This window comes from Cetorhinus maximus, chromosome 18 (genome assembly GCF_964194155.1).
Source record: "Cetorhinus maximus chromosome 18, sCetMax3.hap1.1, whole genome shotgun sequence".
NCBI lineage: Eukaryota > Metazoa > Chordata > Chondrichthyes > Lamniformes > Cetorhinidae > Cetorhinus > Cetorhinus maximus.
Genome location: NC_135896.1, coordinates 99,060,924 through 99,086,797, shown reverse-complemented (window position 1 = coordinate 99,086,797; position 25,874 = coordinate 99,060,924). Strand labels below are relative to the sequence as shown.

Genomic DNA, 25,874 nt, shown 5'->3' with positions numbered 1-25,874 from the left:
AATACAAAACAATTCAGACTCAAAAGGTGAATTATATACAAAATCTTTGTTGTCTCTAACCATCAATTCAACTTACTTACATTTCACAATTGCCCTTTGCAAGTGCAGATATCCATAAAACATTTAGGAATTATGAAGCAATCCCACAGACCGTGCTTACTTTAACAGGCACATAGTTGTGCTCAATCGTTGCAGAGAACACTGTTGGTTGGCTAAAATAGAATGAACACACAAAATGCTGGAAATACTCAGCAAGTCTGGTAGCATTTGTGGAGCAAGAAACAGAGTTAATGCTTCAGGTCAATGACCTTTCAATGGAACTTTGATGAAGTATTTCTGTTTTTATTTCAGGTTTCCAGCAGTGCAGTATTTTGTTTCTGTGTTAAACTGAAGTGGATGTCCTGATGATTATTTCAGACTAAGTCTTTCATGTAATGTGTTTTGAAAATAAGCAGCAGAATCAAGATTCCAAAGACCATTAGTCTCTGATCCGATTGAGGGTGAATATTTGAAATATTAAGACATACATATGTAATGTCACTGCTAAACTTAATCAACATTGAGACTGCATCAGTGTTATAGCAGACAATATTTGGCCATTTGTGACCATTAAATATCAATAACTTTGTTAAGAACTCTGAACAGGTACATCATAGCTTTAAATTTAAGGTCCAATACATAAGGGTTACTTTTTTTTTTAATTCATTCACGGGATGTGGACTTCTCTGGCTGGGCCAGCATTTATTGCCCATCCCATTTGACCTTGAGAAGGTGGTGGTGAGCTGCCTTCTTGAACCGCTGCAGTCCATGTGGTGTAGGTACACCCACAGTGCTGTTAGGAAGGGAGTTCCAGGATTTTGACCCAGTGACAGTGAAGGAACGACAATATATTTCCAAGTCAGGATGGTGAGTGGCTTGGAGGGGTGTGTTTTCCTAAACATACACAACTGTAGTGCTAATTTACTTAAAACATACTGCTAATTTATTCAAAATTACAGTGTATTCCATTGTGAAATTAAGAGGCTTTGAATGTGAATTGGTGTTTTCAGGTAGGAAATGATGTAAATTCATTTTTAGGATGTGGCAAGACAATCAATTATTGGCCATCTCTAGTTGCCCAAGAAACCTTTTTGCGATTGACCTTTTAGATCTATCTGAACAGACAGACTGCGTTGGTTTAACATCTCATCCGGCTGACGTCTTGAGCTGCTAGTGGTTTGATACAAATAAGTGGCTTCCCAAACCAATTATGAGTCAACCACAATGGTATGAGACTGGAGCCATATAAAGGCCAGGATGAGTGAGGACAGACCTCCCCTTAAGGATATTAGTGACTAACCATGTTTTGACAGTAATATGATAGAATCATTGTAAGAACTGGGCTGATAGAAACGTGTTCAAATTCTCAAACTGCCATGGTGAGATTTAAACTCTCATTCTCTGGATTACTAGTCCAGCAACATTCTTTCTGCTTGCAATGACTATTAGTTTGATAATTGTGTAAAACAGAATGCTGCATTTCTATAAATTGCATTATGTTCACCTTAAAATTATTTTCCTTGGGTTTTCTTCTCATGATAATATTGAAGGTCTCATAGACATCTTCCGCCCCATTTTGAATCGAGAAGCTCATGTCCTGCTGATACTGGTTGGGATCCAGCCACACTCTGTAGGTTCGTGAGTCTCCCTTCAGCTTTGGTTTAGGCTCAGGACCTGTGAAAGGAAATAAAAGTAACCAGTGTGAGTTACATTAGGAACACAGTGATATACTCGGCCTTAAATACACACTTGCACAACTGAGACCAACTGCCTCAATAGCTCCTTTCGCATCCTCAGGGCTTCTGAAAGTGTTTCAAGGCCAATAAGTACTTTTGAAGCGTTGCCATTTTTTAAAGACAAACACGGGATACAATTTGCAAGCAGGAAGCTCCGACAAACAGGTTACAAATAATTAGGTAATCTCTCTTAATGGTATTGGACAGTTGACTGTTGATTAGTACACTGGAGAAACTCCTTTCTCTACTTTGAAGAGCGCTATGGGATCTTTTAGATCTATCTGAACAGACAGACTGCGTTGGTTTAACATCTCATCCGACTGACGTCTCCAACAATGAAATTTCAAGCTGGGTTCTGTGTGCGAGTTCTGGAATGGGATTTTTACTCTTGATTCTGAGGTGAGCGTGCCCAACTGAACAAAACTAAAATAACATAAAGCGTATTAGTGCTCAAGTTACACATTTGCTCATTCTTTTTTTTTTAAAGAGAAATTTAATTTTGTAATCGAAAACATGAAACTATACCTTCTTCAATGACCCGTCCTTTCTCATCCAGCATGCCTTGAATTTCACATCCTCGCACAAAGAAGAGTCCATACTGCTCTGCAAATGGTTGCTTTCGATCAAACTTTGTGCCGTAAGCCAACACTGGTCGAACAGTTATCAGGAAGCACACATCGTGTTTGCGAAGTGCTACAGGAATTGAAAATGCATCAAATAACCACAGAAAACAAGATGAGTACAGACAGCCCTGCTATTTGAATTGGTCAAACAAGCAACACAAACACTGACTACTTGGAACAATGAGACGATTTACTTTGCTCGACAGTTTAATATTACAACTCTGCCCAAAATCACGTTTGATATATTTTCACGTATTCAAGCAAGATACATCTAGTTAAACAAGTACAAGTAATCTTTGATCTATTCAGCACAACTTAATTCCAGATTTTCTATTTCTGTGGGCAATTCAGTATCTGGAATTGCCTTCTGATTCCTGATTACCTTTCCACTTGATGTTTGGAAAAGAAAACTTACAATATCCTTTTGTACCCTCTGCAAAACAGAACATAATATTCTTCATTCCCACTGCAAAATAATTCAAAGTGTTTGGAGTTACCTTCCCATTCCTCTCTGATTTGATATCGAACGTTCAAGTTGATGGTTACATCTGCACGGACTCTAGCCGGCCAGTTCTCACCAATGTTTGGTTTTGCTACTTCGACAATGGAGAACGTGACAATAGGCTGTGCCATTCGAGCCCAGCCACCAAATACAACTCCTCCATACTCCCCCTGCCTGTGAAATTATTAAACAAATCAACGGTCCAACCAAAATACAGGGCAGAAGTTTTCATATGGTGGGCAGGCTCGGCAGGAGTGGGTGGGGGCGGTCGTGGAGCTGGTCACCGCCCGCGATGGGTTCCATACCACCATTTTACGCAGACGGGCTAATTAAGGCCTGCCCAGCGTAATACGCGAGCGGTAGCGCTCAGCGCTACCTGTGCAGGTGGGGTGGGGTGGGGTGGGGGAGGAGGGAGAGTTGGGCACAGAGCTGCCTCAGGGGGGATTGAATCAATGTTCAAATAATTAAGTAAAAGGTTCAAAAATATATTTAAACATGTCCCCTCATGTGATTGTATCACATGAGATGGGACATGTTTTTATAGTCGTGAAAACATTTTTATTTATTGAATAAAAGCTTTAGGAAACCTCATCCAGCTCATGGATAAGGTTTCCTAAAAAACGTGAAGGCCGCTTGGCCTTTTCGCCTGCACCCCCCCAAACTTAAGGTTGGACGGGCAGCGTTAACGATCACTTTGATTACTTTATTAACGGCCTTAATAGGCTGTTTACATATCACTGGGCGCGCAGCCAACCTTGGCGCACACCCGCCAAACAAAACATCGCAACTCAGCGCGATCACGTTGGGACACACGCCCAAAGTTATCAGGCATCATTTTACACGTTGGCTTGTCGGGCCCGCCCCTGCACGCCAACTGAAAAATCCTGCCCACAGTAAAGACAATGGTCTGGCATGAATTATGAGAAAATAGTCCCATAAAAATATTATACAACTCAAAATGGTTTTAATAAATTGTTTTCAATAACAGTGGGCAACAAAAGTATCTTAAGAAAATGTTGTGAACCCAGATTGATTTTAGAGTATTTATGCAAAATATGCTTTAAAAGGGTGACAGGAGTAAAAGATTTGAACGCATTTTTTAAAATTGTGATCCAATGAGAAGATAATACCTGCATCAAAAATCATTTTCTAAACAAACAGTATATACTAGTACAGATGGCTTATTTCCATCTACTTTTAAACACTGGAACAGCTGTAGAAGGAAAGGTAAAAATATACTTTCACTGCACTCCTGCCAGAGTGATGTTTCCAAAAGGTAAAATATTAATCAGATGAATTTCAAAATAAGTTTTAGAAACATAGAGAAAAGACTCAACTGCTTGTGAATGTTTTAAAGTGAAACTGTGGTTGTTTCCACTCTGCAGTGGGCTGGGCACGGCAACAGCCCTTCCACTGGAACCACAATGGAAAATCTAACACCCGCTCCTGCCAGAGAGCGCGCTGGGCAGCGCACTGTGTCATCAGTTAATGAGGGGAGTATCACTTCATTATTATGGTTGAATGTATGGAAAATATTAAATAGACAAATTTTGTTGGAAGGATATGTATGCATATTTAAATTAAAAAGGAATATAACCCAAAGGCTTAAAATGGAAAGTTCTAATCAAACTTTAAAATATATTTGAATTTCCTGCATCTTAATTTGGAACAAACATGAAACCTACATTTGAGGTAAATTCCTAGAGAGAGAAAAAACTTATGCATAAAGAGAATGGTGCAATCATGCACGTTGCTACCCACCATGGCTTAAGTCTGCTGATCACATCCTCCACATCCTGTCTAATCTCGTATGTAGACTCCAGGCGAAACAGATTAAAATTCCTCAGTAGGTAGTCGTGAAGTGTCAAGAACTGCAAATTCAGTTTAGGTAACGCAAGGCAACCTGGCATAACAAAAGAATATACAATGCAAAACCCGTCCTACAAAGCATAGGTTTTTATATCAAACAGGCTGCAGCATCGCCCAAGAAAAAAAAAAATCCACAAGCCTAAATAGATATCATACCCTCTCCAGAGTAGTATTCTGTTGGCACAATATTTTCATCCCAAATGATTCTTTCTGTAGGGTAAAGTGGCATCTCGTTTAATTGCTGAATTTGGGATATTCGGCGTTCATGTCGGGACACCTTTTAAAATAAAGAAAGGCAACTTAAAATGAATAACGATGTCCTTCCTTGAAAATGCTCCAATATTATATTAACTAATTGTCTTTTCATTCCAATACCTACCAACATCTCTAAGAGAAATTCCTTTTCATGGCAGGTATTCTCTACTTCAGGTAGGGATGGCAAAAGACAAAGGTATGATGCCACTTTGTGGAGTATGTTGGGGCTGTAAATGGAAAGCAAGACTATTTAGCATTTTCCTTGGGTGTGAGACTCTTCACATAAGTCATCCTTCCAAATTGTCAGAAGGAAAAATAAATTAAAAATATGATGGAAACGTTGAGTCTCAATTAACCCTTTCGGGGCACGGTAGCTGAATTGAGCAGTGGTTAGAATTTTGCTACCACGTGGAGTAATTGAGGCAAATGGCTTAGATGCATTAAAGCGGAAGCAAATTGTGGAAGAAAGAAACAGGAGGATATGTTTTATAGTACGAGATGAAGTAAGGTGTGAGGAAGCTTATGTGGAGCATAAACATCGACATAAACTGGCTGGGCCCATTTCTGTGTCGTAAATACTATGTGAACTCAGCTTGTGCAGAAACAGTACTAGATACGTGATCGAAAAAAGAAAACATTTACCTAAGTGATCCAAAGTGTTTCACTAGAGACTCTCGAGTATCAACAGCGGCGACATTAGACAAAGCAAAATCATGTAGTTCTGGAAAGTGAGCAAACGCTGCCCTCTGCAATGAAAACCAGTAACAGTCTCATCAGATTTATGCAATCAGAATATCTACTGACTATCTAAAATACCATTGATTAAGCAGCAACGAGAAGCAAAATTCTTCACAAGTCCAGTCATATTAAACTTGAGACAACTGTCTTCTTTTGAAGTGACCTCCAGTTCAGACTTGAAAACATTAACATTTTAAGATGAGGAAATTTGTAATAAAGCTAACTTGCAGGTACAGCACATAATTAGAAAAGCTAACAGAGTGCTATCAATTATTGCGAGAGGAACGGAATACAAATGTAGGGAGGTTATGCTTCAGTTATACAGGGCATTGGTGAGACCACATCTGGAGTCCAATACAGTATTGGTCTCCTTATTTAGGGAAAGATGTAAATGTGTTGGAAGCAGTTCAGAGAAGGTTTAGCAGAATGATACCTGGGTTGTCTTATAAGGAAAGGCTTGGCTTGTATCCGCTGGAGTTTAGAAGAGGCGACTTGATTGAAACATAGAATCCTGAGGGGTCTTGACAGGGTGAATGTGGAAAGGATATTTCCTCTTTTGGGAGAATCTAGAACTAGGGGTTACTGTTTATAAATAAGGGGTCGCCCATTTAAGATAGAAATGAGAAGAAATTTTCTCTCGGAAGGTGGTGAGTCTTTGGAACTCTCTTCCTCAAAAGGTAGTGGAAGCAGAATCTTTGAATGTTTTTAAAGCAGAACTAGATAGATTCTTGATAAGCAAGGAGGTGAAAGGTTATCGGAGGTATGCAGGAATGTGGGGTTGAGGTTAAAATCAGATCAGCCATGATCTTATTGAATGGCAGAGCAAGCTTGAAGGGCCAAGTGGCCTACTCCTGCTCCTAATTCGTATGTTAAGTTAAAAATATGAACATTTCTGGATAGTTTCATATACTGTTTGTTTGCTGATGCTTGATGTTCCAACCACAGCTAACTGAAGTTAATTTTAAATCCAACATTATGACATCTAGTCACGTCAAAAATAAATACCACAGAATTTTGCCTACTTGAAGCACAATGGAACTCTGATTCTATCGCAGGAGATTCTAAATAAGGTCCTGAATTTAAACATGCTTAATGATACAAAACATTCAGTCTAAATAAGTACTGTTACAGAAATATTTGGTAAAATGGAACCAGGCTTAAGTCTTCGGTTTTACAGTTCCTCCTACAACTTATTATAGTACCTTTAATGTAGTAAAGTGTTCCAAGGCACGTCACAAGAATGTTATCAAACATAATTTGACACTGAGCCACATAGATAGCAGGGCAGCAATGAGGTAGGTTTTAAGGAGTGTCTTAAAAGAAGAAAGGGAGGTAGAAATTTAGGGCTATAACAAAAACAGAAAATGCTGGAAAAACTCAGCAGGTCTGACAGCATCTGTGGAGACAGAAACAGAGTAAATGTTTCGAATCCGTATGATTCTTCAGAAATTTAGGGCCTTGGCAGCTGGAGGCACGGCCACCAATGCAGGAGCGATTAAAATCCAGGATGCTCAGGCAGCCAGAACTGGGGGACGCAAGTATCTCAGGGGGGTTATGGGCTGGACTTGATTACAGAGATAGGGAAGGGCAAGGTCATGGAGAGATCTGAAAACAAGGATAAGAATTTTAAAATTTGCTTAATTGTGAGCCAGTGTAGGTCTGCAAGCCAGAGGATATGGGCAACAGAATTTGGGATAACCTCAGTTTTACAGAGGATGGAATGTGGGAGGCTGCCCAGGAGTGTGCTAGAATAGTGAAGTCCAGAGGCATTGATGAGGGTTTCAGCAACTGATGAACTGAGGTGATGCAGAGTTGGGTGATAATAGTGCTGAGAATAGGTGTCTTAGTGACAGCATGAATACATGTTTGGAAGGTCATCTTGGGACAGTTCAGACAGTTACCGGGGGAGGGATAGAGCCTGGTAGCTAGAGAACAGATTTTGTGGCAAGGACCAAAGGCAATAGCTTTGTTTTTTTCCAATATTTCGAGGAAATCTCTACCCCATCAAGTAATGGACGTTGGGTGAGCAGACTAACAAATTAGAGTCGGTGGAGGAGTTGGCAGAGGTGGTGGTGAGATAGGCTTGTTGCATAAATAAATTTGTGCATGTGTCATGTCACCATGAAGCTGCGTCATACACTGTGTTGTCCCTGTAGCATTTTTGTTAAGTGAACAAGGCTCTCTCCTCTACATTTACAAGTATCAGCCGTCTACTTTTATTCATTAACTGATGTTTTCATTGAGGTCAGGCCTTACTGAGCATTATTGAGCAAATCAAAAGTCACAGATATATATTTATCTGTCCTGTAAGGTTAAAAAAAGCCCATCAATAAGATGATTGGTCCCTGTTTTAGCCAGCAGTGCTTCTTTAAATCTTAAGCACCAATTTAATATTCTGACTTGCAAATAGTTCCATATTTCCTTCATAGTATAAAGGTATAAAATAGTGTTTTAAGTAAAAATAGTAAGAATTACAATGCCACTCTAAAGCTTCCTTGTGAAAAACTTAATTCAGCTTTTCCTTATAGAAATATCTAATAGGCAGAGTGTTGCATCTGCTCAGAATGTAAGCTGACATCGCTCTCTGTACTGCTCCATCCTCCCCCTCACAACCCTACTCCCTTTGTGTTTATACCTAGAAACACGTCTTTTGGCTCAGTTTTCACCACATTTCTGCAGCTACTGATCTGCTCAACCACACCACCCATTCCCCCGTTTCTGTTTCCAGCTTACATAATAGGATAAACAGATGATTAACATCTTACCATCGCGTGATGCGCAATGCTTAAATGAGTATAAAAATAACACTTTGTAAGCAAATTCTATCTTATGATGAAGACCATATGAAAGAGAACTTTGCTGTTCCTTACTTGGAGAGAGGTGATGCGATCATAATGGATTGTAGTCATCTCATTCTCAGTCAGAGCATTTCCCGTCTGATCATTAATTTCAAAACCGGTGTAGAACTTCAACATTTCTAACAGCTATAAATAAGCAGATAGGTTCTGGATAAGTCAAATGCCTTACAATATATTAGCAAACCTAGAAGCAGCTGCTCACAAGGTTCAACTTCAAAGAGGTAAAACGCAATGAAAATTTGTTTGTGGGATATGGGTGCCACTGGCCAGGCCAGCATTTATCACCCATCCCTAGTTGCCCTTAGTTCAGAGGGTATTTAACAGTCAACCACATTGCTGTGGGTCTGGAGTCACATGTAGGCCAGACCAGGTAAGGACAGCAGATTTCCTTCCCTAAAGGACATTAGTGAACCAGATGGGTTTTTACAACAATCAAATGGTTTCATTGTCATCATTAGACTTTTAATTCCAGATTTTTATTGAATTCAAATTCCACCATTCAAACCCGGGTCCCCAGAGCATTATCCTGGGTCTCCGGATTACTAGCCCAGCGATAATAAATACCACTCTGCCATCGCCTCCCCAGTTGTAAAATTGTAAAATTAGTGCAGCAGCCAAGTCGGTTTTAACTGGGACCAAATGCATGACCACAGACCAAAGTGCAAAGGCCAAAAAACAGGTCAGTTATGTGTCCAACCCAAGGTGATCCGCACAAAAGCCACACATTCGGAAATTTTTAAGGTTGAGCACATAAACTTTGTTTCCAAGGGGAGGAATTTTCCGGCCCCTCCCACCGACAGGAATTTCCGGTCCCGCCGAAGTCAACGGGCTTTTGAATGGCTCGCCACATTTTCTGGCCCGTTCCCCACCGCAACAGGGCCGTAAAATTCCACCCTGCATTGTCGTCCAGCCTTGAGGCGTTAATGAATTACCAATTAACTAAACCACAGGCAGTTTTCACTGAAGCACTTTCTGTAATAGGTCACTATTTTGAAATACTTATGTAAGTTCCAGTTACCCAGGACAATAACTGTTAAAGTGCTCACTTTATATTTGGAAATTATGGAGCTTTGTCCTTCAACGTAACATAACTTGATTCTCTAATTAGAAATTTCATTCATTCTAAACTCGTCATACTAAAAGATGCATAATACATTCGGGCCCTTGCACCTTTGGGGAAAGCAGGAGCAGCTGGCCGTCTAAATAAAACCGGACCTGTGAATATTAATTGGTCGAAGATGCCTGCAAACACTCGGTGCCTAAGTCAGATGTGCCCAAGCTTTTATCTTTGTGGGCCAGATAGTTGTGCACCATAGGCCTGAGGAGGGGGTTGGTGTGGGGGGGTGGGATTTAAAGTTTAAATCCCTGCATAATTTGTATTCACCTCAAGATCCCGCTTTTGAATTTCTGATTCAGAGTTGAATACCCAATGTGTCAATAACACCAAGGAGAACTCTTTCCAAATCTCCAGGCTCACAAAATACAAAAAGGCCAAAACAACCAACGTGTAATAAAAGTACAACAGGGTTCAGTTTCCTGGGCTTCAAGAGATGCATGTGATCCATGGACGGTAAGTTGGGCAATCTTAGCCTAAACTCACCCATGAATAATGGCCATTTAGAAAAGGTATCAGAAGAGACTAAGCCCTGGAGGGTGCAGGTGCAACAGCAATAGAAGGGTGGGAAAACATTCAACAAAAAACATAAACCACAGCTCTGAAGAATCTATTCTTCAGCTACGTATCAGCATTCCACATATCACAGCTCAACCAATGGCCAGCAATACCTCTGCTAATGTTAGTCTCCACGAAGAAATGGTAAACAGAGCCTTAACTTAACATTTCCCTTCAGGAGGGCAGGACACAGCGGGAATTCTCCATCTATGGTCATCACAAAAATCTGACAACTTACTTCTTTACAGCTCAGCAGACTGGAGCATGAATGCCCTGCATCCCCATCTGCTGTCTAGATTTCAAAAGGCTTAATAGGATGCGGTCAGCAGATATTTACCTCCTCCCGTCAGTAAAACTGGCTGTATTTAGTTATTGCCACATCTCACCTGGCAGAAAAGTCGCCCCTCCTTCTCTTTCTGGACCAGGTTAGATAGGTAGCAGCGAGTGACTAGATGAGAATCATCCAGTACGGTGTTGAACCACCGTCGTGTTGGAAGGAGTGCCTTTAAGAAAATGCATAGGATACAAATTGAACAACGGATCTTGCTTCTTTTCAACTAACCATCAATAAAAAGAGCCCATTTTGTAATTATGAAAATGAACTGTACACATTGAAAAATATTTAATCAAATTTTCAGTTCAGTGTCAGCCTGTTAGACTCAGAGCAAACAGAGCAGGTTACTTCAACTTGTTAACCAAGACCATTTTAGAATTTATATACACAGCCTGTGAATATAGGAGCTACTTACCTCCAAGTCTATCATTAGTTCGATAAATCTCTCACAATAATGAATCATATCCATGCTGTTCATTTCTAGATTATAAATAAATAAGTTAATGTAATAATGCAAAATGTGGATCTGCATCAATTACTTCATATGTTCATGCAAGCAAATTTTCTGCAAAAAGCGAGAACTATAAGAGTAGTTAGAAACCTAGGATAAACCTCGTGTGAACGTATTTAATTGAGGGCTCAAAGGGGTATGAGGTACAGAGGAGTAAAAACAAAAGAAAAATTACAGCAATTGAAAGATATATTGTGAAGGTCTTTTGTACAAGATTATTTCCTGAGTTTGGAAAGGAGAGCTATGAGAAGTCTAAGTGGCAATAAACGCTCACTCACTCAATAAAATAATAGATATTTAAATGTGGGTGTGCAGGCAGAAAGTCATAAAAAGATAATTGGGATTTCAGTTTTACATATGAGAGAATACTAAATATAAAAGCAAGGAGGAGGTGCTGAATTTGTACAAGACATTGGCTGGGATTTTCCGGCCCCATCTAAGCATACCCCGCCGTGGGAGATTCGGTGGCCCAGCCAAAAGTCCATTGGCTTTCAGCGGGACTGGACCATCCCGGCAGCGGGTGGGGCCAGAAAATCCCACCCTTTGGGTAGATCACAGTTGGAATATAATTTGCAGTTCTGGCATTCCGTTATGGAAATGTTATTAGAACTAAGTAAAGAATAGAGTGAAGGTTCACCAGAAAGATACCAGAAATGAGAGGCTCCAGTAATGGAGAGAAGCTGGTCTACCGGTCACTACAGTTCCAAAACAATGATGGGCTTTGAAGGGGTAAATGTGAGATTGTTTCCACTGGTTGATGAATGAGGATCGTCACAAGAACAAAAGGAGGAATTTAGAAGACACCTGTTCTCACGGAGAGGTTTATTAGACCATTGAAAGTTTGAGCATGGGAGAGGACTTAGATTATAATATCACTGCAAAAGGAATTGGAGAAGTACTTGGAAAAGATGAATACAAAGGGTGCGTAAAAGGGGCAAGGAAAAGGAATTATTGCAGGCCGATGCAGTTAATGAACTAGCGTTGGCACAGGTATAAAAGGGCCAAAGGACTTTCCTGTGTGTTGTAAGTTCTAAGATTTCTAACACCGCACCATTACAGGGCTGTTCACCTTCAGAACTTGAGTGTTGATTGCTATGAAATAATAAATTTGATTTCTTAAAGTGAAGCTATAAATGATATCTCCAAGTTTGCATGGGGCAAACCGTTAATAAAACCTTCATCCTTTGCTAAAGGCTAAAATATAATTTCCTATCACCCAAAGGCCACAGCAGCACAGCACACTCTAGTGGCAAAAAAGGGTGACATAACCTCAGGAGTTTCAAACTATTATCACCGATACGTGTCATCATATTTCTCCTTCACCTGATAAGGCTGATATATCAGCAAAAATATTTGCTGCAGGCCAACTTTTGATTGAAGCAGGGTAGAACTATTATTAGGTTAAACTAAACAGTTTCAATGCAAATCAGTTTTATTTTGAGCTTTACTACCCAGTATCCAAATTAAAAATGAATGTTTTACTAGAGATAGAATTAAAGCAGTTGATTTAGTGGAAGAGTTAATGGGCAAGAAAAATGAATCGGGGCAATTGAAGGTTTGCATAAAGTGTTGTCAAACATAATTGTCTGCATTTTAATATCTATTACTTTTAAAGCTGAATTTTGAAGCTTCAGAGGAGGGAGGGCTGAAAATTAAATTCAATCTAATATACACAACAAATACATAACTCAGCAAAGAGAAACACACAAAACTAGAATGATTACAGATTAATATTTTCCCAAGTTTCATTTGTAAAACATACAGTAACAGGTTAAGGCAGCAATGCTCGAAAAAAATATGAGGCACTGAATACATGGATGTTAGCAATTGGGATTCAGCAAGTCCATCAAATACTTACATGAGCAAAAAAATAACAAGCGAGCCATCATCATAAAATGGAAACTACAATGAAATGTTAAATATTGTATAAAGCCCGAAATTCTAATGGTGTCACCAGAACTTAGGTGGAGTGAGACTTCCCTCCCCACCCCCCACCTTCAGGTAGGGGACTGACACCACTGTGAACTGTGCAAACTGTCAGATAGACAGCACCCTCAGGGGCTGCAGTATTTAACTGATACTCTTAGGCTTGTGCTCCCTGGGATCAGTGAGCATTCAGATCCAGGACCCAGTACAAGCAGCTAAGAGTTCACCTTCATGACACTGTCCTCTCTTCTGTTCATGTGACCCATCCAGTCGGTTCCCTGCTCACGATGATGACAGGATGCAGAACCAGGTGACTCATTCACCTGCAGCAGGTGTCACAACCTGGATTTTCCCATAACTCAGAAGCCATTGAGAAGGGAACTACCTTATCCTGAAGAAGTTCACAATAGCATCTTGCAGCCAAGCACCACTAGGGTCCATGGCCCTCATCTGTCACATCTGCACCAGCAGCATCAGGATAGATTTAAGAACTGCACAAAGGGCAACTAAGGATAGACACACTGGTTATAAGAAGCAAGCTACACGTGCACAGTCCACTTTGAGATACGAAATTCAGTGTTCTTAATTGTGTGTTTGAGAGGGTATTTAGAGGTCAGTTTGCAATGGGAGATAAGAGTTTCTATTATGCTTGCTTAAAGAGATTTCTTCTGGCTCAGTAAGGGAGTCCTGTAGTCTTTGTTGGAAAGGCACTTCTTAGCTGTATCTTCTTGTTGAGTGCAGCCTTATGTTAAAAGTTTCTTTCTTTTCCTCCTTTTTAAGGAGGCATATGGGAATGCTCATGTCAATCTGACAGTTAAAGCTACATGACAGAAAGATGGGAAGCAAAAGATTTCCCAGCCTGGAACTGCTGGAAGGCCGGGGTCGGGGGAGGGGGGGTGTGTGTATGTGTCTGTCTGTCTTTGTGTGTCTGTGTCTGTGTGTGTGTGTGTGTCTGTCTCTGTGTGTCTATGTGTGTGTGTGTGTGTCTCTGTGCGTGTCTGTCTGTCTCTGTGTGTCTGTGTCTATGTGTGTGTCTCTGTGTGTGTGTGTGTGTCTGTCTGTCTCTGTGTGTCTGTGTCTATGTGTGTGTGTGTGTGTGTGTCTGTCTGTCCTTGTGTCTATGTGTGTGTGTGTGTGTCTGTCTGTCTCTGTCTATGTGTGTGTGTGTCTGTCTGTGTGTGTGTGTGTGTGTGTGTGTGTGTCTGTCTGTGTGTGTCTGTGTCTATGTGTGTGTGTGTGTGTGTGTGTGTGTGTGTCTGTCTGTCTATGTGTGTGTGTGTGTGTGTGTCTGTCTGTCTCAGTGTGTCTGTATCTATGTGTGTGTCTGTCTGTCTGTGTCTATGTGTGTGTGTGTGTGTCTGTCTGTCTGTGTCTATGTGTGTGTGTGTCTGTCTCTGTGTGTCTGTGTCTATGTGTGTGTGTGTGTCTGTCTGTCTGTGTCTATGTGTGTGTGTGTGTTTGTCTCTGTGTGTCTGTGTCTATGTGTGTGTGTGTGTGTGTAGTAAATGAGCAAGTTTCAGGGATAGCTGGTTTTAATCTGATGCTCCCATTATTGACATCAACACCACTCTGGAGACAGGTACTTCACCTGCCAGCAACCAATTCTGCCAAAATTTGTGTAGCAGACTTGCAAGCCAAATTTCAGTCCAGTACACCAGAACTACATCACTTCTTACAACAAAGAAAATCAGTATTTTGGCCCCAATCTTAAACATTTTATTGGGGAAAAGCCAAGAGAGACAATAACGAAAAGGTGATTGAGCAGTTACCTGAAAGAGGAATACTTTTTAATACACCGAGGAACTTGCTGATCAGACAAGAAAGGAACCGCTTCTCTTGATTCGCTCTTTAAGTTAAGAAACAAAGATAAAGTTGGTAGATCGTTTTCAGGGCAAAACAAAGCGACTTCACATTAAGTAGTATTTTCTGAAACTCTGCCCTGCCATTAAGTAACTCAAAGCAAACTCCAATGAAGAATATGCAACATCTGAGGAGACAGCGAAGTTTTACTAAGCAGCATAAATAAAGAGAAAAGCACAAAGACTATGCCGATCCCAATATGATAGAACAGATGGTGCCGAATTCTCAGGCGGATACCAAAATAGACTTACTGCTCTGCAGATTTTTCATCCATTTTCTCTTCCTTCTTTTTAATTAGATTCCAGAATTTTCTCAGCTTTGGTGTTTTTTTCAGCTCATGTTCAAGTCGTGACTAATAAAAATACAGGTTTAGTGTTAACAATCAGTGACACCCTAATCAGGAATCTTGTCCTAGTCCCATATTTTAATGCGTGATGCCTGTAATTATGCCAGATACATAACTAGGTATTTCAGGCAATGGACTATCTGACGATGGACAACAAACGAATTTCAAAGAGGCTTCTCAGCAAAAGTTTATGTCATTAATCTGTTTTAATTCTTTTATGTAGGCTTTGAATGATCGCTGAACTTACTGAAAGCAGACCTGTCCACATCGGCAGAGAGATAAGCCGCTGCACCTGTTCTCGAATTAGATCCACTTCCTGAAACAAAGTATTTCACAGGCTGAAATCGCGTTCACAAACAATTCCATTCACCCTGATGGAATCAACGCTTTAAAAGACAAATACACACTAATTTTACAGCAGTAACGCACGCTCTGACTCCAAAAATATTAACATTTGGAAATATGAATGGTGAACAAGGCCACTTTAACCCATTATTGCAAAGCTGCCTTTAAAACTCAGTTCTATTACAAAATAAGATTTTGTCCAAGAAAAATACAAGTTTAGTGGATATTAGAGAATGAAAATCTTCACAAATTTCACTAAAGCTTTTCACATTATTTAACAATAGTCAAATTGGTTAAAAGGGTGCTCTCGATTCCTATCACCCAAACATTAGACCATCATAGGAAAGATGTTTAGTTATAACATGCTCAGCTGAGCCCTCTTGTGGCACAGTATAGTATCAACCACACTCAAAACTTCAAAGCTCCACAACAGGATCTTTACTCTGAAAGTAGTGTTTTTTGCAGTGTTACATTTGCCATATTGATAACAATCACAGATTTAAAAACTTTTCTCAAAGGCAAAATAAAGATCAGACGTACTTAAAACAGAAGTGAAACTATAATTAAAGTAGTTTGGAACCAGTGTCTTAGTACACAAAGGGCAGGATAAGAAACAACAAACTAGTCCATTCCGAACCAAATGATCCAATCTTTCAAAAGACAACTGGGTCATCTGTGCTCTTGATTTATATAATCCAGAAGTAAAACCAACTGTAAACCCGAATGCAAATTCCTGGACTGCTGTCTGTTGGGCATCTTAGCAAGTTAAGGATAGTTGAACTTCTTTGAACATCTTGGAGCAACAGGTTTTCCAAGAGAAACAAGATTGTTCTGAAGTGTCGTGAGTGGAACGTGTAACTTATCTTCTGATTTGAGAAGCGCTTGTGCAAGGGGACAAATTACAGGAACGGTGTAACTCAACATAGGAACACAGGAACTTAGGATATAGGAGGAGTCGGCCATTCGAGCCTGCTCTGCCATTCAATATGATCATGGCTGATCTGGTTGTGGTCTCAACTCCACTTTCCTGCCTAGGAGTCAAGGATTAGAGACCATCACCTAAAAATTAGAGCCAAGTCTTTCAGAACTAAAAATAGGAAACACTTCTTCCAAACAAAGGGTGCAGAAGTTTGGAACTTTCTTCTGTAAATAGCAATTGATGCTAGGTCAATTGTAGATTTCAAATCTGAGATTGATACATACCAACACAAATAAGGAGCAGGAGTAAGCGACTTGGCCCCTCGAGTCTTCTCTGCCATTTAATAAGACCATGGCTGATCTGATTGTAACCTCAACTCCACACTCCCACCTACCCCCAATAACCATTCACCTCCTTGTTAATCAAGAATCTCTTTAACTCTGCCTTAAAAACATTCAAAGACTCTGCTGCCAGCACTTTTTGAGGGAGAGAGTTCCAAAGACTCACAACCCTCAAGAGAAAATATTTCTCCTCATCTGTCTTAAATGAACGACCCCTTATGTTTTAAACAGTGACCCCTAGTTCTAGGTTCTCCCACAACAGGAGGCATCCTCTCCACATCCACCCTGTCAAGACCCCTCAGGATCTTTTATGTTTCAAGTCACCTCTTCTTCTTCTAAACTCCAGCAGATACAAGCCTAACCTGTCCAACCTTTCCCCACTGGACAATCTGCCCGCTCCAGGTATTAATCTAGTAAACCTTCTCCGAACTGCTTACAACGCATTCACATTCTTCCTTAAATAAGGAGACTAATGCTGTACACAGTACTCCAGGTGTGGTCTCATCAATGCTCTGTACAACTGAAGCATAACCACCCTACTTTTGTATTCAATTCCTCTCACAATAAACGATAACATTATTTGCTGCACCTGCATACTAACCTTTTGCAATTCATGCACTAGGACACCCAGATCCCTCTGAATCTCAAAGCTCCACAATCTCTCACCATTTAGATAATATGCTTCTTTTTTATTCTTCCTGCCAAAATGGACAACTTCACATTTTCTCACATTAAACTTCATTTGCCAGGTCTTTGCCCACTTGCTTGGCCTATGTCTCCTTGTAGCCTCCTTATATCCTCTTCACAACTTACTTTCCTACCTTTGTGTCATCAGCAAATTTAGCGACCATACCTTCAGTCCCTTCATCCAAATCATTTATATAAATTGTAAAAAGTTAAGGTCCCAGCATTGATCCCTGTGGCAAACCACTCGTTACAATCTTGCCAACTAGAAAATGATCCATTTGTGCCCGCTCTCTGTTTTCTGTTAGCTAGCCAATCTTGTATCCATGCCAAATATGTTAACCACTATACCATGAGCTTTTATTTTCCACAATAACCTTTTTTGTGGCACCTTATCAAAAGCCTTCTGGAAATCTAAGTACAGTACACCCAGCGGTTCCCCTTTATCCACAGCACATGTGACTCCTTCAAAGAACTCCAATAAAGTTGGTTAAACATGATTTCCCTTTCGCAAAACCAAGTTGACTCTGCCTGATTACCTTGAATTTGCTGTAACATCTTTAATAATAGCAAAAGTTTTTGTTATTCAATGGTATTACAGTATATGGGGCAAACACAGGTTTTGGAGTTAGGTTGTGGATCAGCCATGAGCTTATTGAGTGACAGAACAGGCTTGGGGAGCTAAGTGGCCTACTCGTGTTCTAAGTGGCCTACTCGTGTTCCTATGTTGCTATAAATATTAGTTATGAATCCTGACAGAAAATAATTATTTGAGAGTGAGTGATTGGGTGTGGTGAATTCAAGAGAGCGTCTGAGGCTTCAATTACAACAGGCTTGAGGGATTAAATGGCCGACTCCTGTTCCTATGTTCATATCCATAAAGTCTGCTCTGTACACTACATTACAATGTGCCTCGTGCTCACTCAAAATGTGTTATGAACAAAGGAGGGAGGAGTTTGCCTGATAAAGTACTGTAATGATGATGATCTGAATACATTCGATTTTGTAATTTCATACTTACCAAGCTGTTGAAGCAATGATCAAGAAAGACCAAGAGGACAGTCTGTTCTCGCAAAGTAAGGTTTTTATTTTCCTCAGCAAGAGACGCAGTCAAAATACACTTGAAGAAATGGGGAAAGTGTTCGGGTTTCTGTGTAAATGTCTAAAATGAAAAGTCACAAGACATTTCCTTAGACCAAAGTGAAAATGGAAAAAGCCACGGAAAGCAGTGTCTACTGCAGAGAAGAACATTAACTTGAGTAAAACATTTTCTATCATGCTTGCAAATCATACGAAGCTGCCCAGAGCAACTATTATTCCAGATTTCATGGTTTTGATCACATGCAGCTTTCAAAGGTGCCGTTTGTGATGGTTGCCAGAATTATTTTCTAAATGTCTGCCATTTTCAATCTGTAGGGCTGAAATTTCAGGAGCTGTATCTGCAGTTCCGGGATTTTTGTTTCGTCTTTATCTTTTGCGTATGCTGCTAGCATTCAGTTCACATGTACCTGCTTCACTTTTTGCATGAAAATATATGAGATACAAAGAAACTAAGTGTCAGACTACCATTCGTTTGTATAGGTTGAGACAGAGAAAATTGTCGAATGTCCTTACACTATATTCTGAAATTCATCCCTAGACTCCAAAAGGAGAATCTAGGGAAAATAATCAAAATGGACTATGCCTGATCACTGCAAGGATACTCTCAACCATTTTAACATTGAGACTAAATGCTGTGAGACACACCATTTCAATAGTCAATTTAACGTATTCTACAATACATTACATGTTACTGGCAAAAATGTTGTGTTTAAATTTGGCCATTTTGTAAATCACCAAGGTACAGTTATACGAGAAGACTTCTGTGCAGCAGATAAAAGTGACCAATGGAGATACGCTGTATCACATTTCCATGATTACTGCTTCTCAAAAGTTGCCAGTTTGCTGCTGTCAGCTAAGACAGTGATCAATAGCAACAATGAATTCCAGGTAGGGGACTTGACCTGTTTTTTTTTTAAATGTGTGTTTTAATCTTACAAATTCAGTTACCCATATTAAGCGGAATCAAGATGGTAACATCAAAACGAGGGTCACAACTTCCTGACTCAATGCCAGTTGTGAAACAATGAAAAGAGATACACTGCATAATGCACATACACTGCATAAAACCACTTTGAAGAAATATCGTGCTCCATGGGTCAGAAACATGCGTCGTGTGTGAAAACAGAAACTTTAGGCTAAATATAGTTAGCAAAATGAGGACAAATGCAGGTAATGTCAGTAGAAGATAAGTGACTCGATCTAAATCCATCAAAAATATATATGTTTTGGCTGTGCAGTATTCAAGTGATTTGTACCAAATGTAAAGAGTGACATGGCTGCAATTCTAAGTATTATTGTCATTGGCTACAGTGGCCATTCCATTCAAACACATTGTTTATGGCAGTGTGATCTAAAAGGAACTTCCTCCTTTAACAGTCACAGGAAAAAAGGTCACAGCCTTGAAAAGTTAACTCTGTTTCTCTCTCCACAGACACTGCCGAACCTGCTGGGTATTTCCAGCAAGTTTTGTTTTTTCTTCCTCCTTTAGTTCCTAATCTTATGACGTGCATGGACAAATGGGAAGGTGCAATTTTCAATTTGAATATCAAATCATTCCAGGATAGCATTTAGGAACTAACTAAAACTCAACATGAGAAGAATTATCCCACGTTTGCAACAATAAATCAAACATATTGCGTGTGTGCAGTATTTGTTGGAAAAAAAACCATTGAGTCCACATTAAGTTTATGTGCTGATTAAATTGAGCAAATAGTACGCAAGTAAAACACTGAAAATACTGGAAATCTGAAATAAAAACAGAAAATGCTGCAATTAATGGGCAGGTCAGAAAGCATTTGTGCAGAGGAACAGAGTTAATGTTTCAGGTTGTGATGACTTCATTAAGGTTTTCTTATGAGGAAAGGTTGAGCAGTTTGGGCCTATACTCATTGGAATTTAGAAGAATGAGAGGTGATCTTATTGAAACATATAAGATCTGAGGGGGCTTGACAGGATAGATGTTGAGAGGTCGTTTCCCCTTGTGAGGGAATCTGGAACTAGGGGACACGGTTTAAAAATAAGGTGTTTCCCATATAAGACTGAGAAAATGAGGAGTTTCTTCTCTCAGAGGGTCGTTAGTCTTTGGAATTCACTCTCCCAGCAAGCACTGGAGGCTGGGTCATCGAATATATTCAAGACTGAGTTAGACAGATGTTTGATTGACAAGGGAGTCAAGGGTTATGGGGAACAGTCAGGAAAGTGGTGTTAAGACCACATCAGATCAACCATGATCTCATTGAATGGTGGAGCAGGCTCGAGGGGCCAAATGATCTATTCCTGCTCTTAATTTCTTATGTTGTATGCCTGGGGCGAGGAGTGCCACTTTGCAACTATTCACAATGAAAACAGGAGTTCATGGAAATCACAGGCTCAGACTTGCACCTCATTACTTCTTGCTGCAGCATTCCTATGGAACATCCTTGGACTTCAACGCTGAACATATCTTTTCATAAAAGATTAGGAAGCTACAGCGAGCTCTACAAACAGATAGCCAATTGTCTCTTACCTCCCAAGCAGGAACATTTTCTCGAAATTTTTCATTCACCATACAGCAAATGGACATCAGATAGGCATTGCTGGATACTTCAGGGGAATAGTTTGGCCAGAGATAATTCTCCAGATACTGGCTATCGTTACAAAGGAACACAAAGTAAATTGGAGGCTTAACATTCATTAAAATATTGTCTCATAAATCATTTTAAAAATGCTGTTTCTTTAAGATATATCCCAAGCCAAGAAAAATTTACCTGAATTCAAGCAGCATAATTTTTCTAATTGCAAATCTGAAAAGTAGAAATATTTACTGTTTGTATATATTTATGACAAAATACCACATTAACACAATGTTGCCTTAGCCCTGCCATCAAGATTAAAGAGATGGTGCACAAAGTCTCAGGCTCAAATTCCCCAAGCACCAAAATTGACATTGAAACACAGAGGATATACTTGCCAGAAAAAGAACTTTGTTCAGCACTAAAATTATTTTAAGAAGTTAACTTAGACAAGCTTCTCTTCCTTTTATTTAAAAAAAAAACTCAGGAAAGTTGGTGAGAATTTAACTCATTAAAATCCATGGTTTCTTGGCCTCTCCAAATTCAAACAATGATACTGAACTGAAGCTCATTTTCAAGACCAACACTTTATATAGTTTAGAACGAGGTCTTAATTTAAAGTTTATATTCGGTTAGAAAACAAATCTGATGTTTAAATTAGGCCTTTCAATACACAAAACTGGATTCTATGGAGATAAATATGTTTATTCCAATGTTTATATCCTTGATTATACTGAAAGGGCATGTGGTATCTCAGATTCTTATGGTGAATTGCAATGCTATTACTCTCATCTCACGTCTACCTTGGAACATCTATTCTTCCCTCACCTCCAACTTTGTCTGTTCAATAACAGTGTAAAATTTGTTTCAATTTCCTAATTCCAGATCTTTCGTGGAGGGAACTGGCAATGTGTAGCAATAAATAGAATTTACAGTGGAAAACCTTCAGGTGTCAAAAATATTCCTCCCCTGGTAAGACCAACATAATGACCATGTGACGTGATGCAGAGCATTTTTAGAACTCAGGGATCCTTTAGTACAAGACAGTGCATTCACTTTAGAAAAAGTCATGCCTTAAAACAGGATCATACAGAAATGGTGCAACTCACTTCGTCTTTACAATCTCTTTCTGATACACATCTTCAATGACCTGTTGCAACATAGAAAGAAAAGGAATACATCATACTGGAATGTGTCAATTTATTTCCAATGCCTCAACATAAAGGCTGATCATTTTTTTGCACGGGGTCAGGGCAGGAAAACAGATTTATTGAACAGTTCAGTTAACATATCGTACAGCTAGACTACATTCAGAGCAATGGGAAGGAATTGTGTTTTGGATGGTCCACTTAATCTACATTGCAAGCTTTAGTTATAATAACCTTGAGTTATCTAAATCTGCAGTTGAGAAATATTTTCCCATATCATGAACGTAAACATTAAGACTTCTATATTCTAATGGCCAGATACTATTTGTGATGACGAATCCAGTATCTTGTTGGCGCTTCCACATTTCAAAAAAGTTCTTTACAGTGCATGTGATTTGAGCATAAGAAAACAAAGCATAATTTACCTTGGAATCAAACGTCATTTTTTTCTTTACGTGAGGTGCCCAATATCTATTTGATAGCTGAAAACATGGAGATAGGAATGGTGAACACTTCCAAAAGTAAGACTTCAGTGCAAACTGACATGGCAGATCTGTGCAAGTCTCTACTACAACTTCTACTGCATAGTCAGATGATATAATTTAACCAGACACAAAATCCACTGGATTAAAAATAGATGTTCTCTCCATATTAAATGTGGTGCTGGCAATGGAATAAGCATGGCCTCAGTCACTCACCCTCCAGGAAACTCTTTACCTCTTTATTTTTGGACAAATTAAACATCAACAGGGGCACTTGATATTAAATGTATTGTTTTAGCCCACGTAACATAAATCGGCATATCATTTGTGTGATCAATCCTCTTTTATATCTTAAAAGTAAGAGTACCTCCCACATGTGGTTTAGAAATTCTACAGGTATCACGCACGAAAGAATCTGATACAGCCAGCACACAACTTCTTGTTTGAAAAGTTTATGGTCACAAAGGGTGTAAATAAAACCCCAACGAAAAAGATCTGAATTATTTTTTTCAGTACGAAACACAAAAAAAAAGAGACAGAAATACTGATGCATCATTTGCAAACTAACACACACCTTACCTGAGTAACGTATTCAGCATTTATCTGAGATACAGTGGGTGCCATCATTTTCTTTCCTTGAGGCACAGGCTCCATTTTCTGGTCAATCTGCTAGCTGCTTGAGAGTCAGAACTGGGAAGGTAATATAGACTATAAGAATTTGTTTTATCTTCAATTTAAGAGAGAACCTGGAAAATGAAGAGAATATATAGTGGATTAGGTTAAAAAAGGTAAAATAATTTCCCATTTCTGCTTTTCAGAACTTAAGAAATTATCTAGTGTATCAGCATTGCTGATATGTGAAAAGAATGTTTAAATTCAATTTTTTCTGGTTGGTACAATTTTACAAAATAAAGGATAACTGTTTCAAAAACTACTGTAAACATTTGGAAATATGTTTCAACTCCCTTTTTATTAAAAATTCACAGTGGATTAGTTGAGAGAAATTAATTTAAGTTTTTTAAAACTTATATGCATTCAATTTCTTTATGACTTTCACATTAGAGGCTGATTATTTACTGAGTACGGACCATTTCTGACATGCTGCTGAAGACCACCATTCGCACTTTAACTAACAAGTAGACTCACTGCTCATTCACAACAGTTTAGTTGCTACAAGAATGAGCAGGTAAAGTCGAAAGACAGGCATTACAGTACAAACACAGGAAAGTATATTTAGAAACATAGGCCTTTGGAGGAGGAGTAAGCTATTCAGCCCTTTAAGACTGCTCCACCATTCAATTGCTCCACTGTCCTGTCTGTCCCCCTCTATAACCCTCGACTCCCTCATCTTATCAAAAATCTGTCTAACTCAGCCTTGAATAAATTCAATGGCCAAACACAAACTGGGCGACCGCTTTGCAGAACACCTGCGGTCTGTCCACAAGAAAGACCCAAACCTCCCTGTTGCTTGCCATTTTAACACTCCTCCCTGCTCTCTTGCCCACATGTCTGTCCTTGGCTTACTGCATTGTTCCAGTGAAGCCCAACGCAAACTGGAGGAACAGCACCTCATCTTCCGACTAGGCACTTTACAGCCTTCCGGACTGAATATTGAATTCAACAACTTTAGATCTTGAACTCCCTCCTCCATCCCCACCCCCTTTCCGTTTCTTCCCCCTCCTTCTTGTTTTTTCCAATAATTTATATAGATTTTTCTTTTCCCACCTATTTCCATTATTTTTAAATCTATACCTTTTATGCCCTGTTAGTCTTTCCACCCCACCCCCACTAAAGCTATCTGTACCTTGCGTGTCCCTGCCATCCATTCTTAATTAGCACATTCGTTTAGATAATATCACCACCTTCAACACCTCTTTGTTCTTTTGTCTGTGACATCTTTTGATTATCTGCTCCTATCACTGCTTGCTTGTCCCTACAACCACATCCCCCACCTTAAACCAGCTTATATTTCACCCCTCTCCTAATATTACTCAGTTCTGTTGAAGGGTCATGAGGACTCGAAACGTCAACTTTTTTCTTCTCCGCTGATGCTGCCAGACCTGCTGAGTTTTTCCAGGTAATTCTGTTTTTGTTTTGAATCTCCACTGCTGTCTGGAGAAGAGAATTCCACGGACTAATGACCCTCAGAAAAAAATTCTCCTCATCTACATCTTAAAAGGGAGACCTTTTATTCTTAAAACTGTGCCTCCTGGTTCTAGTCTCCCCCAACAAGAGGAAACAGCCGCCCGTTATCCACCCTGTCAAGATTTGATTATTAGAGACTAAGGTGGACCCAGGTTATTTTACTGGGAAGAACATGCAAGGTGTCAACCTCTCTCGCCTCCCTCGTCCCCACCTCCCCCTGCCCACCCTCGGTCCCCTCCTACCCCTCCCCTCCATCAATCCTCCCCCCTCCACACCCTGTGTTCCCCCCTCCCCCCCTGTCCCCTCCTCCTCCCCCTCCCCCGTCCCACTCCCCCCGTTCCCTCCCCCGTCCCACTCCCCCCGTTCCCTCCTCCCCCCTCCCCCTCCCCCGTCCCACTCCCCCCCGTTCCCTCCTCCCCCCTCCCCCTCCCCCGTCCCACTCCCCCCCGTTCCCTCCTCCCCCCTCCCCCTGTCCCCTCCTCCTCCCTCCCCCTGTCCCCTCCTCCTCCCTCCACACCCTGCATTCTCTCCTTCCCCCTCCCTCTGTCCCCTCCTCCCCTTCCCCTCCCTCCAACACCTCTGTCCCCCCCTCCGTCTGTCCCCTCCTTCCCCCCTCCCTGTCCCCTCCATCAATCCTCCCCCCTCCACACCCTGCCTCCCTCCTCCCTCTGTCCCCTCCTCCCCTCCCTCCGTCACCTCTGTCCCTCCGTTCCCTCCCTCTGTCTCCCCGTTCCCTCCCTCTGTCCCCGTCCCCTCTCCTCCCTCGCCCCCTCCCTGCCGCCTCCGCCCCCCCGATACCCGCTCTCCCACTCACCCTCTCACTCGCCCTCAGTCCGTCGCCGCTGCGCCGCGGGCCCCATTCATATCCGTTCCCGCCGCTAATCCTGT

At 40.5% G+C, this 25,874-nt stretch overlaps 1 protein-coding gene across 3 annotated transcripts in view; it reads right to left on the bottom strand.

The window, feature by feature from the left end:
- Positions 1-25,874, bottom strand: part of aqr (aquarius intron-binding spliceosomal factor) — a 55,368-nt gene extending 29,494 nt beyond the window's left edge. For 2 of the 3 annotated variants that reach the window (XM_078563271.1, XM_078563274.1), the window contains exons 1-20: positions 25,813-25,874; positions 23,421-23,587; positions 22,785-22,841; positions 22,321-22,361; positions 21,407-21,442; positions 21,166-21,286; positions 18,580-18,720; positions 15,517-15,585; positions 15,175-15,275; positions 14,833-14,909; positions 11,042-11,106; positions 10,679-10,795; positions 8,633-8,746; positions 5,667-5,770; positions 5,149-5,251; positions 4,926-5,046; positions 4,662-4,803; positions 2,896-3,074; positions 2,301-2,468; positions 1,544-1,713 (exon numbers count right to left, since the gene is read on the bottom strand). In XM_078563271.1, coding sequence (XP_078419397.1) covers positions 1,544-1,713; positions 2,301-2,468; positions 2,896-3,074; positions 4,662-4,803; positions 4,926-5,046; positions 5,149-5,251; positions 5,667-5,770; positions 8,633-8,746; positions 10,679-10,795; positions 11,042-11,106; positions 14,833-14,909; positions 15,175-15,275; positions 15,517-15,585; positions 18,580-18,720; positions 21,166-21,286; positions 21,407-21,442; positions 22,321-22,361; positions 22,785-22,841; positions 23,421-23,495 — 2,001 coding nt within the window. In that variant the 5' untranslated portion in view covers positions 23,496-23,587; positions 25,813-25,874. Of the gene's footprint in view, positions 1-1,543; positions 1,714-2,300; positions 2,469-2,895; positions 3,075-4,661; positions 4,804-4,925; positions 5,047-5,148; positions 5,252-5,666; positions 5,771-8,632; positions 8,747-10,678; positions 10,796-11,041; positions 11,107-14,832; positions 14,910-15,174; positions 15,276-15,516; positions 15,586-18,579; positions 18,721-21,165; positions 21,287-21,406; positions 21,443-22,320; positions 22,362-22,784; positions 22,842-23,420; positions 23,588-25,800 lie in introns of all 3 variants that reach the window. The other variant, XM_078563272.1, reaches the window with a different exon arrangement.